Source organism: Pogona vitticeps, chromosome 5 (assembly GCF_051106095.1).
Source record: "Pogona vitticeps strain Pit_001003342236 chromosome 5, PviZW2.1, whole genome shotgun sequence".
In the NCBI taxonomy this organism is placed as follows: domain Eukaryota; kingdom Metazoa; phylum Chordata; class Lepidosauria; order Squamata; family Agamidae; genus Pogona; species Pogona vitticeps.
Genome location: NC_135787.1, coordinates 170,230,949 through 170,246,325, shown reverse-complemented (window position 1 = coordinate 170,246,325; position 15,377 = coordinate 170,230,949). Strand labels below are relative to the sequence as shown.

Sequence of the window (15,377 nt, the reverse complement as noted above, 5' to 3'; positions counted from 1 at the left end):
GCTCCTCTCAAATATCTCACCAGGTCAGCTCTCTTTTCCTAGCTTCAGCCAGGCCTGCAAAAAAACCTACAATAATCTGCTGCATAATCTTTTGTTATTTAAAGTACAATAGAGTAATTGTTCCAGATAATGAAAATATACATTATGGGCTGTATATGGAAGCAAAACATCAATAATAATGCAGTTTCCTTTCTGGCTGCGGAATTAAGATTGGTTGCTGGCCTGATTTAGGAGACTAGACATAATGCATCATATCAAGATAGTTGAGGAGTCATACATGCCTGCATTGCCCTGATCCTTACTAGAGATGGGCATAAACCTCGGTTTGTATACACAGCTCCACAGATGCTGCGCATTCCCTTCCCCTGCCTCCCCAGCTGGATCTCTCACTCCCCAGCTGGTGCTCACTACTCTCCTCCTCTTGGCTGTTTGAGTAGTCCCAAGCAGGAGCATGGTCTTGCCTATCCTGCCTCCTTGTCTGAGTGGTGATCAGTCAGGGAAGCCCATGCTCTTGCCAGAGACTAGTCCAACAGCTAAAGAGGAGGAGGAGAGGAGTGTGCACCAGCTGGTGAGTGGGGGATCCAACCAGGGAGGCGAGGGAAGGTAATGTGCGGCACTTGTGGTGCCGTGCATACAAACCTCCGAACTGAGGTTTGTGCCCATCTCTAATCCTTACTATACACTTCAGATTTCAACCATATCTTGCTTTGCTGTAATAGGAGAGGTGTAATGAAGGAACAAACAAATCTTAATTCAACAATGGGTAATCTCTGACTCTCTGCGATTGCCTGATCAATATTTATGCTGGCTTGAACTGGGTGGCCACAGCAGGGGCTTTCTAAGATACAGATGGACTCAAGTCATAATGTTCACATTAGTCACGATTGGATATGCTGAATAGGAGTGCTGAGATTTGCAGACCACAACATCTAGAAGGAGCTGTACTTTCCCCATCTCTCTCTCTTATGGTCTTGTTTCAAGGACTTTGTTCATATTACTTGCAATATTTCACCATAGAAATGCTTAGAATTGGATGTAATGTTGGTACCAGATGTGTAAGATAATATGCTGAGAGAGTGTTTCAAAAATTTCTTTCAGCAATGCTATCAACCTTTTAAGCAATATTCCAGTTTCATGTTTGGATGTACTTATCAGTCCATCAACTCAAGAGAGCACAGAGGAGACAGATCTAAAATACAATGGCATGAACATGGATGCAGTTCAGGTGCTATTGAAGTTTATGGAAAAAAGAATTGACAAGGTATGACTACTGTATACAAGTTCTACACTAAATATTATCAGGTAGATGTCTGTTGTTATTCTTGTGACATATGTTTCTTTTTGGAAGCAGTATGTAGAATATTACTTAGATGATTTATAGCTGGAGGTGCAAAAATTATGCATCCCTCTCCACTCTCTTTCCATCACTTACACAGTTACTGACCATTTATTAAACAAGCACTTATTGTTGAGAGCCTTTTATAAGTCTGCTGGATGGTATCTCTTTTGGCCCTAAAGCCTGAAATAAGATTTTTCTTACAGAAATGGGCCTGATTCAAAATCTCCTATCTGCTTTTATTTATTTAAAATTATAGTTGTGGACAAACTACCTTTTGAAAATCTCCATCCTATTTGTTAAAAGCAAATTCAGGGAACAATTTCATTGAACATCTCTGAGGAAGCAGACCAGTGTCTCAGAGGATTTCACCACTAACAGCAGTGTAGCATGTCTTTATTCTTTTTTTCTCAGGATTTCATTTCATTGTGCAGTGCCATTGCAAATGATAGAAACCCAAGAGTTTGACATTTTCCACAATGTTCTCTTCCTGGTGTCATTCTGGGGGTAATAATAATAACAACAACCTTAGAACTGCAGAGCTAGAAAGGACTTTCTGGATCATCAAGTTCTGTCCGTCAAGGACGCACAGTGGGGAATCGAACTCCCCACCTTAGCTCTGCAGCCAGAGACCTTTGCCACTGAGCTGTCCATCAGTTTTCAATTATGATGGTATGAGGGAGCTAACGAAAGAATGGCAGAGATATTTTGGCAAAGTTCTGCAAATTGATTTTCCATTTCTAAGAAAGTAATACACTTCTCTTTTGAACTGCAAAGGTTTGAGCAGTATGGTTTTGGTTATACTCTGATTTTTCCCCCCAATAAATAATTATTTCACTATTTAAACTACTGTACGCAGGGGTCTGGCCTCCCTGTTGAAGACAGAAATGTAAATATCTGAGAATGTATCTCAAAAATGTTTTTCGAGAAATTTTGACTCAGCACATGGTTTCATTTTTCAGGTTTCCATACCCTCTCTAGGATGATCACAGAGATACATTCTGTCTCAACTACAATGATTTTTATATGGCTCCTTCCATGTAAACTCTAATCTGTGTAAGGGATGGCAATATTGTATTCAGCTGTAGGAAAAAGGTGAACCTAGTGCTGTGCCATAATTTGTCTTTGTGATGTTTACCCTCGTGGCCCCTGCTTGTTTTTCCCTCACAAAGGCTCATGTCACATTTTCTTCTTGCTGCCACCAGTGGATTACTTCAGTCCACAATATAAATGAAGTATTGTCTTGGCAGAAAATGAGAGTGATATTGGGGGAGGGGAAGAACTGAGGTATGAGATAGATGAGTGCTGGGTTGAGAGGGGAGGAAGAGAGGAAAAGGGTAAAAGAGAGTTGGTGGAAAGACAAGTTCTTAAACCTTTACAGTGGACCCTCTACTTAAGGAATTAATCTGTATTGGAATGGTGGCTGCAAGTCGAAAAGTCTGTAAGTCGAATCTCCATTGACCTACAATGCACTGAAAACCGATTAATCCCATAACCAGTGGTTTTTATTCTATTTTTATTCCATTTTGGTTTTTTTCTGGTCTGTAAGTCGATTCTCTGGCTGCAAGTCGAATCTAAATTTTGCAGCCAGAGAAGTCTATAACTTGAAAAGTCTGTAAGTCGAGCCATCTGCAAGTCGAGGGTCCACTGTATATTGAGGAGAGATGGCTGAGAGAGAGAAAGAGGAAGATTTCAAAGAAAAGCAAACAACAAGGAGGCTAGAAGATGTCTCGACTACCTGGAAGCAGTTGTGGAATAATCCAGTTTCCACCCAAAGTTCAGAGAGATATCAGAAAGAAGATATGAGAACCCAATGTTGGATGGATGTTTTGCTCTTAAGCGCATATGAGCTGGTGAATAACCCCTCTACCCCTCTAGTTAGTGATACATTACAGTGGTGCCCTGCATGACAATGATAATCCGTTCCATAGAAATAGCTGTTTAGCGAAATCATCGTCATACGAAAACTGTTTCCCCTTTGGAATGCACTGAAACCCGTTTAATGCGTTCCAATGGGGAAAATACAGTCATCCTGTGAAGATCACCCATAGGGAAGCCATTTTGCAAGCACCGATCAGCTGTTAAAATGGCTGTCTTGCGAAGCATGGGTTCCGAAAACACAGGGAAGCCATTTTGCGAAGCTGATGATCAGCTGTAAAAATCATCGTCTTGCGAAAAAACGGTCCGCAAAGCACGGACCAAATCATCGTCCAGCGAAAATCCCCCATTGGAATCACTGTTTTGCGAATCACTATAGCGATCGCAAAACCTCGTCATGCGGATTCATCGTTTTACAAGGTCATCATCTAGTGAGGTACCACTGTATTACCAGTTAGTTGTTTGGTTGAGCCTATAGTTAAAAGAGAAAAAGAATATGGAAAGAGACTTAGGGAATGCTAAAGATGATGTATTGGACATGAGTTTTGTTAAGGAGGAAAAAAAGCTACTTGTTATTTCAATTAAATCTCTTAAACAAAAAAATTGAGTCCTTGCTTGTGGATGAAAAAGAAGAATCTAGAAAAAAGATGGTGGGAGCTGGAGTGAACCTCACAAGGACAAACAGGATGGTCTCAATGCAAATGAATTAATGGACGTAAATATGACTGGCAAATAAGAATGGCAATACAGAGAAACTCATCTTGCATAATTTTAATATACCAGGACATTCCACAAACAATCTGAAAGTGGACATCCTAGAAAAAAGAAACTGCAGAAAGGATTCCAGAGGGAAACAGCTGAGATAAAATACACACATATCAGTGGACTTAATATAAACCAAGGCTTTTTAGGGCACTGCCAGATAGAAACACTGCAAATACTATATTGTACTGCATCTCCCAGGTATTTCCCCTCCTTAATAGATTCACTTCAGAAAATTCAAAGGTGAAACAGATTCTTTATTCTGCTCTTGTGGTCACCCATTGCCTGGGATAATTCACACGCTACTGGAACTGATTAGAAAGGAAAGCTTGTAGGGGGAAGACTTTAAATAACCAATCTAACATTCATGTTACTCTATCATTTTTATTTTATAACAGAGATTCTCACATTCAACACAAGCGTCAATGAAAGATCTGCATATCAAAGACACTGTCATCACAGTGTTAAACACCTACTGGCTTTCTTACCAACTGACCACAATCTCTTATTTTGATACCTAGATTTTGTTGCCATGGATAAATATTTGCTACATTAAATCTCATCCTTTTAAGTCTGTTGGAGTGGATTTGTCCATGAAAGCTCACATTAAAAAACATAAAAGTTAGTCTTTAAGGTGATACCCCTTTTTTATCTTTTTAAACTTTTTGATTCTATTTTGCTTTTACCTATAATCAGCGCTGTTAAGTTTCCCTCCCGCTGTGTGGGAGCTTCTCTCCGTCTACGCAGGAGTGTGCACGGCCCAATTGAAAGGGGAAGTACACAAGCCGACTGCCCATGCACAGCCCTGACAGAGCTCTGGGCAAGCATCTGTGTGCACAGCTTAGAGGGAACATTGCCTCTAAGCTGCATCAAGAGTAATGAATATTACTCCAGAATTACTTCTCCTTTGAAATTCTCAAGGCTTCACATTCTAATGGGAGAAAATTTTGGCACAGCGCAGTGTAAAATGTTCAAAAGTTGGAAGATGGCTGTAGGCAATACAAGGTCAAGAAACTGGGTTTGCATACAACTTTTACAGACCACCTGGCATACTCAGTATTTGTTTAGTGTGCAGAAAGTGATTAATGTCATTCAACTTTGATTTTATGGTTGGCCAGGAAAGGGAGAAGTTACATAATTCATTCCTCTAATGCTTTTCCTAGTCTGTTTGCCATATTTTTGCAGAATCTTCTATGCAAAATAGAAATTGGCTCTGTTGTATCAAACTGTTTGCACTTGGCCTACATTTAACTTTATATATCAACTTTCTGTCTAAGACACACAAGGTGACTAACAGTCAATGGTTTCATTGAAACATGTCCTAATAATATGTCTCTAAATGGGTTAAGACTCCTTGGAAAAGACCTTGAGGTTGGGAAAGTGTGAAGGCAAGAGGAGACGGGGACGACAGAAGACGAGATGGTTGGACAGTGTCATCAAAGCTGCCAACATGAATTTGACCCAACTCTGGGAGGCAGTGGAAGACAGGAGGGCTTGGCGTGCTCTGGTCCATAGGGTCACGAAGAGTTGGACATGACTAAACGACACGCCGAAATGGGTTAATGCTTTCTGATGAGGGTGTTTACTTGGTTAAAAGCAGGTGGTAAACATGTATCTGGGATCCTTGATCAGTCTTAGTTGCTAGAGGCATGCATCCTGTGCATTTTCAGATACAGAAATACTGTACTCCTTTAAACATTTCAGAAGGGGTTTCAGCAACCGCCATGGAACTATAGTGACTTGGCCCCTCATTTTGAGAAATTCTATATTGGCTGGGGAGAAGTGGAATTTGACTCTTGAGGTGTTTTTGGACTCCCAACTTTTTTAGTTCTACAATAGTGGCTGTGCTTGCTAGGACTTGGGTGGGGGGGACAAAACATTTGGTAGGCATCAGTTGTACACCCCTGCTTTAGAATGTGGTATAAAATTTAAGCAACTCTGCGAAAAAAATTGTTTATCTGTATTTTAGGGGAGTAGCTATCGAGAAGGTCTCACCCCAGTTCTCAGTTTATTAACAAGATGCTGCCGATCGCACCGCAACATAAGGAAGTTTATCAAAGCTCAGGTGAGTAATGAGTATAAGAAAACATGAGACTTTTTAATGTGGTGGCCATTTAAAATAATGGCAAATCACATTTTTATACTGTGTATTAATTGCCTGTCACAGAGTTCTGCTTGGTTTGATATAGATGCATGTGACTCAGTATGGGAATATTGGCATAAAAGGACAAAGATCAAGATTGGGACTGTTGATGTAGTGAAGTGTCGTATCGATTTGGAGGTAAATATTAATTTGGTGGGAGGGGGGGTCCTCAGCAGTAATATATAAAAATAAGATTTTAAAAATGAATTTGTAAAATGTATGTATACAGAAAAAAATACAGTCATAAAACTGCAATGTTAAAATCAAGTTAAATCACAGTGTTTGTATACAGTACATACCTGCTTTTTCTTGATGTAGTTGTCTAGCAAATTTATTTTTGTCACTGTCTTTATAATGTCTGACAATCCAGTTTGAGCAGGGTTTATATCATGGGGTCATGCTATAACCATGTTCTCCTCCTGTTCACGTTGTTTTATTGACACTGACAACAGAGGACAAAACAGCGGGAGGAGGACAGAGAATGAGCCAGCACATGAAGCATGTGATATTCTTTCTCTACCATATAACCCCTGCAAATGTAGTTATAGTTACACTGCAAAAGGAATGACAATATTCCTTGTTAAATTAAAATTGTAATATACCATGATCAAACTATTGTTAATAGGAAAGGTAATTAACTGCAAGGAAAGTATTTCTTCTAACATTGTTTCCAGGCTTTATCGGAAGAATGGAGCCTTTTAAAATGTTTTAAATGAGAAAATAAGTGTGACAGTGGCATTTTCCATTGGGATTAATTGTTGTAATTACTTGTTTTTCTCCCATTTAGGTGTTGCCTCCCTTGAGAGATGTATCTAACCGTCCTGAAGTTGGCACAACGCTAAGAAACAAATTAGTGCGCCTTATGACTCATGTCGATTTAGGAGTGAAGCAGATTGCTGCAGAATTCCTTTTTGTTCTTTGTAAAGAGAGAGGTACAGGCTTTTCGTATCAGTAAATGAAGGTGGTGACTGTAAATGTGTACTGTAAATGGTTACTTGCATGGTCATCTCTTGCAGGCTAAAAGCTGCATTTAAGGAAGCTTGTTTAAATGGAAGATTGTTTGTTAATTCAGTATAACATGCCACAGATTATCTATATAGAATGTCTGGACAATGAGGTAACAATTCTTATGGATTTACTTCATAAATCTCAGTTAAGAGAGTTGCCCTTTTACCATACAGTTGATAACATATCTCAATATTCTTTTTCTCAGGCACTACTGCATTTAGGAATAAATCAGCAACTTTTTAGAGCACTGCTAAAGCATATTCCTTATTCATAATATACTAAAATATACAGGTTTTGATAGCCTTGAATGAAAAATAATCAATGTCTGAAAACTCAATATTGTTTTGCATAGTGCTAGACCAGGATACAGCCATATCTTGTCTCCACATTGTCTTCTTTCTATTCTCAGTCAAAGAGTATTTTTGCTTTCTTGCAGTTTCACCTTTACAAAAAAAAATGCAATCTTCATTTGTTTTCATGTTTTTAAAAACACTTCAGTGCTAGCTTAAATTGGACTGTCATACTTCTTATATTTTGGTTCCATAAAAAATAAGCCTGTGAATCGTAAACCCATTGCTTGAAATATGTTAATACTATCCTGTGTTAAAGACACTGATTTGACCTCTCCCAATGAAGCATTTTCCTGTCACTTGGCAGTTGACAGCTTGCTGAAGTACACTGGCTATGGCAATGCAGCAGGACTGCTGGCAGCAAGGGGCCTGCTAGCTGGAGGAAGAGGGGAAAATTGGTACTCTGATGATGAAGACACAGACACCGAAGAATACAAATCTGCAAAGCCAAAGTATGATATGTAGATTTTAAAGTAAACATAAAATAAATGAGTAAAACCAGTGAATACAATCTAGACTACTTTATTTCTCTTTATATTTGTTTAAGATTTAAAAATTTGTCAAAGATACAGACATTTTAGACCTATATTATTGCAGATGGTAACTTCGTTTTGGCCAAAAGCCACATCAAGCAGGCCTAACTGCCATGGCTATTAAAGTTGAGATGGGGGTATTTGTATACAAATATGAATACCCCTGCAGAGGTGGACATAATGAGGGTGTCCACTTACCCTTCCACTGTTGCTGCAGGCTCTGCGCTCGCTTCCTATTGCTCCAGAGCGAATGGTCGACTAGTCACTCCTGGCAGGAGGTAGGATGACAAGCCTGTCTGCTAGGTCGAAGAGTGACTAGTCGACCATGAACTCCAGATCAATAGGAAGGGAGCGCAGAGCCTGCAGCAGCAGCAGAAAGGTGAGTGGACAGTCTGGCCCAGGGGGCCAGACCTTTGCTATATCCGCCTGTGTTTACGAATACCTCCATCTCTACACCAAAGTATACTGAGAAGTATCTATCAGGTGGATCTTGTTAATCTGGTTTCCAAGATTTCTATAAAAAGGACACTGCGACAGTTAAATTGTAAAATTTTGACAGAGAAGCGAACAGGTTTTTGAGTATCATTCAAAGTGCCTTTATTATATATTGTGTTGTTCTTTCAAAATATGGATTAAAAAAGAATTTAAATGAATAACCTCATCAAAATGAAGGGCTTCTTCAACTGCTTTTTCCTATTGTTTTGCCCCTCTGCTCCACCCCCAGCATTAACCTTATTACAGGTCATTTAGAAGAACCAATGCCTAACCCTATGGATGAAATGACTGAAGAACAAAAAGAATATGAAGCCATGAAACTTGTCAATATGTTTGATAAACTTTCTAGGTAATGTAGCTGCACAAGCTTTCCTTTTTCTTGGAATATAGGGATTCTTTGGCTGCATAGAGTCTCCTTCCTTAAGATTCCCATTTTGCTTCAATTGTGTGTTTGTGTCTGTGCAGTTCTTAATGTGAATTTATGGACCAAGGGCCATCATGTTCTCAAGGAACTGAAATGTTGTTGGCAAAAACTGTCTAACCAGTGCCACTGAAAAACTTTAAAAATGTAGCCCTCCTTCAGACCATGTTTTTCTTATGCTGTACTCACAGAGCATTGCCCTTTTACTGTGCTGCTTGTACTGGTGAATACAAGTTATGCTATGGATTCTGCGCAAGATCCCTCTCTACCTGGATAAGGCTTGATCTTCTAAAAAGTCTACATTTACCATATTTTTCCGTTTATAAGATGACCCAATCTATAAGATGACACCCCCCCCTTTTCTAACCCCATATTAGAAAAACCAGGGGTCAAAGGGCTCCCTTTTTGCTAAACTCCACGCCTTGGCAAAAGGCAAGGAAAGTGGCTGTCAAAGTGACTGCCGCTTTTCCTTGCCTTTTGAGAAGGCACGGAGCTTAGCAAAAAGGAAGAGAGAAACTCCTCCCCTTCCTTTATGCTTAGCCCCATGCCTTCGCAAAAGGCAGTGGTAAAGAGCTGCCTTCCATGTATAAAACGACCCTCAATTTTTTCTCAAATTATTTAAGGAAAAAGTGTCATTTTATACACGGAAAAATGTGGTATTTCTTTTTATATGAAATAAGAATAAAACTGATACAATGACATAGGGTGGAGTCTTAATACTTCATTTTCTCTAGGCACTGACCAAAGTACATTGCCTTTTATCTTGTCCTCTTAATTTTATATGATCAGTGTGGCAACTCCATTAAAGCTCTATTAAAACAAATTATATAGAAGAAGAAAGATCAGTAGACCATCCAGTTTAGGATTAGCCACTGTATCTCCTGTAGCAATAGAGAATGGTTGACAGGTTTTAGTATGGAGAAATGATGTATAAAATTCTCAGAATATTCCACATAGCCATATATCAAGTTGAAAGTTTTTTTTAGCTAGAAAAACGTATTTGTGGGACCTAAATACTTTCCATGCACCATCTTATGCACCCTCTTATTCTTAATTTGAACTAAAGGGTTGTAGCAGGGTTCATTTCATACAGTAGATCAGTAGTCCCCAACCTTTTTGGCAACACGGACCGGTCCAATTTGTGTCCGGGAGGGGCAGCCGTGTGTGTATGTGGGGAGGGGCAGCCATGTGTGCACGTAGGTGCGCACGGGGGGCGGGATATCTGTCTCTGCCAAGGCCACAGCCTGGTACTGCCAAGGCCACAGCCTGGTACAGGGGACCTCTGCGGTAGATGATCTAGGGCAGTGATGGCAAACCTTTTTGAGCCAGAGTGCCCAAACTGCAAAAACAACAACCCAGAGGGTGGCAAAGCAGGAATCCCGGGCACGGAGATGCCTCCAGACCCCGCTCTGGATCCGCCTCCAGTCATGCCCAACCCCACCACTACCTATAGCTTGGCCAGCCTGCCAGCACCAGCTGCTCTGGATCCTGCCCTGCCTCCTGTCAGGTGTTAGCGCTGCAGCTGCCTCCTCAGGTTTGGCTGCTGAGGGTAGCGATCTAGCGACTTATGGCTAGCATGCCCACAGAGAAGGCTCTGTGTGCCAGCTGTGGAATGCATGCCATAGGTTTGGCATCGCTGATCTAGAGTTTTTGTTTTTTTAAGAAGGATAACAGCAGAAAGCTTTATGAAATACTCCAGTGGACTGCTATATATGTAATGTTTTAAAATTATACTTACTATGATATTCCTTTCTTCTTTTTTACTCTGACAGGCAGATTTGGTTTGCAAATACCTGCTTCTTATAGCATTTAAAATACTGGAATTTCTCAAGGTGTCATATGCTACTTACTACATTTCAGCTTTGTAAAAAAAATAAAAGTTAGTTAAATACCAAAGTATGGGTCAGTTCTGCATTGGAGTGCATTTCTTTGTATCTGTTCATCTTGTACAGCAGGAAGATTTGAGTGCTAATTAAAATGCTTTATAAATATTTTTCTTGCAGTTATAAACCAGTGGCACAATTATGAATTAATAGAATAATTTAAAATGTCAGGGTGCCTTTTCCAAGCCAACTCTATATTAATAGCAGGAATCCTTTTTCTGATGAAACAGTCACCAATTATCATAGTTGGAGTTTTGTTATACATTGACAAAAAAGTCAACAAAACAAGTATGTAATAGAAACCGTATAAAGAACCTTGCTCATTAATAATACAGAATTAATTATAGTGGTGATTTAAGAAAACAGGGCTTCCATATGGTTTCCTTTCGTTTTCTGATCATGGAACAAATGGTGTACATAAAAGGATTGGCACTATTATGTAGCACTCAATTATAAGGAGGTAAATAGGTCCCCAATACACTTTTTTATCAAAAGAGTAGATCAGCATTTGCGGTATGGTTGTTTCATTGCAAGCAACCCTCATTAGTTCAGAGACCTGTTCTGCACAGACCAGGAAGGTAAGAAAGACTCTTGAAAACAAGGGATTGTTTTGGGAGTCGTTATCAAGCTAAATGACAAGCAGGAAGCAGAAGCAAAGATTGTATAGATAATTATGAAGAGATTAATAGGAAATTTGCTAGTGGGGAAGAAAAATGCATTTTATTAAGGATTTTATTATGGTATTTTTCCCACCCAGGATTGCTGCATATAATGTGTGGTCTGGAACTGTCCAGTTACATGAATATCACTCATGGATGTAAGAAAGATGTAGTCATACGTGTGTATATGTTAAAAACTTTTCTGCTGTTTTAAATGATTTCTGTCAGGGTTTTTTGTGAGATTACTCTTGCACATGTGAGCAGGTTACTTAGAGCAGAGGTCCCCAACCCCAGTCCGTGGCCCAGTGCCGGTCCGTGGCCTGAGCCAGACTGGGCTGCGGAAACAGATCTTCCCCCACATGCACTTCCCCCCGCTCAGCCCCTTTGCGGTGCACGAGCGCTCCCCCACCCCTTCGCGCATGCACCCGAGCATCGCACTGCCAATAGAGGACAAATTCTAATGACACATTTTGTTTGGGGAAATCCTTCGTATTTTATATATAGGCTGGTACTAAATGGGTAAATCCTTGATGGTAAGTGTTTGGAACGGCCCCAAGCCATTTTTATACTACTCAGGCACTGTAAACAAACCAAAATCCACCATCTCCTTAATTTTCTTGAAGCACTTCCTATATCTGCTAATGTTCCTCTGAGGAGTGTTGTGTTATGGCTACTGGTTGTGATCTGACAGTTGTTTCTGCTTCTCTGGCAACATTCACTTGCACTGCAATCCACTATACATGTTCAACTAAGAAGTAATCTGCATTAAGGTAAAAAGGGCTTAGTCCCATATAAGGGGACAAAAATTCAGCATTGCACAGGCGAACCTGTGCACTAAGACCTTCCCATCCGTCCACATGCTCTCAAAATCCATCCCAGAGGGCTGGGGAACATAGCCCGCCTAGAGTGGGCTAATAGTCCAGATAGGCGGGGTATAAATTAAATAAATAAATCAATAATAAATATCCCTATTCTGCTAATGGAGGTTATTCTACTGGTGGGGTAAGGTACCATCCTATGCATGTGTAGGATTAAGCTTTAATGGTGGACTTGTTCTGTACAAAGCACCCACTTCAAGGGATATTCTTAATTTGGTGGAACGCATGCTAGAAGGGTTCATTGCCTGTATATTTATGGGTTGAGCCCTTTTTTGTTTAGTTTCAAAAACACGCTTTTAAAGGGATCTCTTAAGGTAAGAAAGCATCTGAGAAGATACTCTTCTGTAGGGCATCCATGAAAATATGGTGAGGGCTTTTTGGAAAAAGGATCAAGATGTTACCATCCTTCCAGCTTTCCCCATAATCCACATATAATAAATGAGATGATAATCAGATGTGGGGCAATAAAGGGCTTAAAAAAATCTTTGCTAATACTGTTTGATTGGCTTAATCAATAATTAATCATCTTTATATGAGCTGTAGCTTGTGGCGAAGATATAATTGGATTAACTGTGAGAGGCCTTTGCAGCTTTGAAGAGATTAAACTGGCTGTCAATCTTGTAATTAAACAGCTGCAAACAAAAGCAACAGTTTAGAAAAAGAAGGGGTTGGGGAGAGAAAAAGCTGACTGAATCTAAATGAATCCACAAGTGCTTAAGCACCACTAGAGGCTGACTGAGCCGTATGAATCTGTTTTCCTGACTGACTTCTTTCACTCAGTGAAATGAATATGTATACCATTGTGATTAGGAAACAGGAGAGCTGGCCTTTCCCCAAATGACAGGTGGAACTTTTAAGATTTAACAGAAGAAGATCCTTTTTTACTTACTTTTAATTGAACAATGAACCTGTGGTGACTTCTCTATTTTTTTTTCCTGCGTAGTTCTTAATTGGCTTAGTGAATGCAGCCTGCCTGAATGAAGTCTTTATCAGTGTTGTGCCCCTGCCTCTAATTCTCTGTCAATCCATTTTATTCAGAAATCCATTCACCCTTTCATATTCAGAAACTCAGTTGCCTCAGAAATAAGAACCACTACAGATTTGTAGCCCCTCTCCTTAACGGTGGCTTCCTCTAGCAATAGTGACAACAGCAGCAACATCACCATCCCAGTGGTCATGATGGTTTCCTTATTACAATGAGTTAAAGCAGTAATCTGTAGAGATGAGATGGAACAGTGACCAAGCCTTCAGATATTGAATTTCAACTCCCTGAATCCCTGACAATTGTCTGTACTAGCCCATACTCCTGGAACCTGAAGTCCCTTTGAGCTGAAACATGAGGGCCATCATTTCACTGCTGTTTTAAATTTACATGTATGCTGCAGAGCCATATTGCCCATTTGTTGAGTATACTAGTGAATATTCTCTTAAACACTTTATATTATACATTACACATGACAGCTGTATTTCTTTTCTTTTTTCCTTTTACTTTACAGAGATAATGTTATAACACCAATGGGTGTTCGACCAGATGGTACAATGACTCCTTTAAAAGAAGTAGCCAGCCAATATCAAGCCAGTGAGCAAGCAAGTTCCGATTCTGACTAGAAAATCAACTGCTCTGCTTTGTCATCCATCTTCTCTTAACAGTCACCATGTCTTTTCGTGTCTGCATATGAGAACCTTTATTAGCAGAGTATTGCAGCAATTGTTTTATCAGTCAACATGTTTAAATTATAAAAACTATGTGGTGTAATTATATTAGCATTTCTGACACCTCAATTTATACAGCAACAAAAAAAGTTTATTAACTTTCGCTCACAGTATTTAAAGTACAATGTAAAATAGATAAAAATGTGTGTCACACTCTTCCTTTTTTTAAAAAAAATATTTATTTTATGCCTTACCCAAAAGAAAGAACTGGAATGTCTAAATTAAGAAATTATGAGAAATTAATGAGAAACTGAGACAGTCAACCTGTCATTTTGGGTAAAAAGCAGCTACCCAACAGATGCATATATTTAATCACCATTGGTTACACTCCTACTATTAATTGATCCTTGCTGTTTCACTTTAAAAGTCTCTAAAGCAGTGTCAACACTTGTTAAATCAGTCACTTTTACTTATTAATTATAAATAAAATTTTTAAGTGCTTTTGTATTACTTTTGCTCAAGGACAAACAACTATTTAATCAGGATATTGCATTTGTTGCCAGATTCAGGTTTGGGAAAAGGCTTAACTCTCCAGTTAGTAATAAAGAATATCATAGTGACTGATCTTATTAATCATTCCAAAACACACCATCTGACCTCTGCACATTTTCTGAAAATTTAAATCACAATTGATAAAATTTTACAGGGTGAAGGGTTGGGCAATTGCCATGTGAAACTTGCCTTTTCTGTTACTGAGTTACATTTTTTAAAAAAATAAGTACCTATGTATGGAAAAAGGGAAGACAATGTGTTTTGAATCATGTATTGGGAAATATAAATGATAAGAAGTGAATGATGTGTTGCAATCTATGAATAAAACTTTATACACAAGACATGTAGCACTCTCATGCATTTTTCTTCTGCTTTCTCTTGAAAATAGTTCTCCTTTTTGTAGTAGGTCCATATGGAGCTACAAAATGTTTGAAGGGACCGCATGAAATGTATGCAGTTATATGGGGAGGGCTGAAGATCCTGTTGATCAGTAAAGATGTATTGTTGTAGCGCTGAAAACTTTTTCTGACAACTGATACCATACCAGGAATAGATATGAGATTATTCTTCTACCTTTGGATGGTGACAAATCGAGGAGTTATAGCTAGTAGAAGTGGGTGTCCGGTATGGGTACTCCTATAAATAGCCTGCCATATAGAACGTTGTACCTCCGCCTTGGATTGTGTTTGGAAAAGACTGAAGTTTATTGCCACAGTAGTTGTGCCTTGCCGTTTTCCTGGTTTGAGGAGACTATTTGTGAGTCTTTTAGTTCTTTTTCACAGCCTGTACCGGGTTAGCACTATCTGTCGCATACAAGGGGCCTGCT

At 39.3% G+C, this 15,377-nt stretch overlaps 1 protein-coding gene across 2 annotated transcripts in view; it reads left to right on the top strand.

The window, feature by feature from the left end:
• RIC8B (RIC8 guanine nucleotide exchange factor B) overlaps positions 1-14,892 on the top strand; it is a 37,883-nt gene extending 22,991 nt beyond the window's left edge. For both annotated transcript variants that reach the window (XM_073000037.2, XM_020803656.3), the window contains 6 exons: positions 1,099-1,261; positions 5,946-6,041; positions 6,907-7,051; positions 7,785-7,929; positions 8,735-8,854; positions 13,843-14,892. In XM_073000037.2, the coding sequence (XP_072856138.1) occupies positions 1,099-1,261; positions 5,946-6,041; positions 6,907-7,051; positions 7,785-7,929; positions 8,735-8,854; positions 13,843-13,954 (781 nt within the window). In that variant the 3' untranslated portion in view covers positions 13,955-14,892. The remainder of the gene's footprint in view (positions 1-1,098; positions 1,262-5,945; positions 6,042-6,906; positions 7,052-7,784; positions 7,930-8,734; positions 8,855-13,842) is intronic.
• Positions 14,893-15,377: the final 485 nt, after the last annotated feature.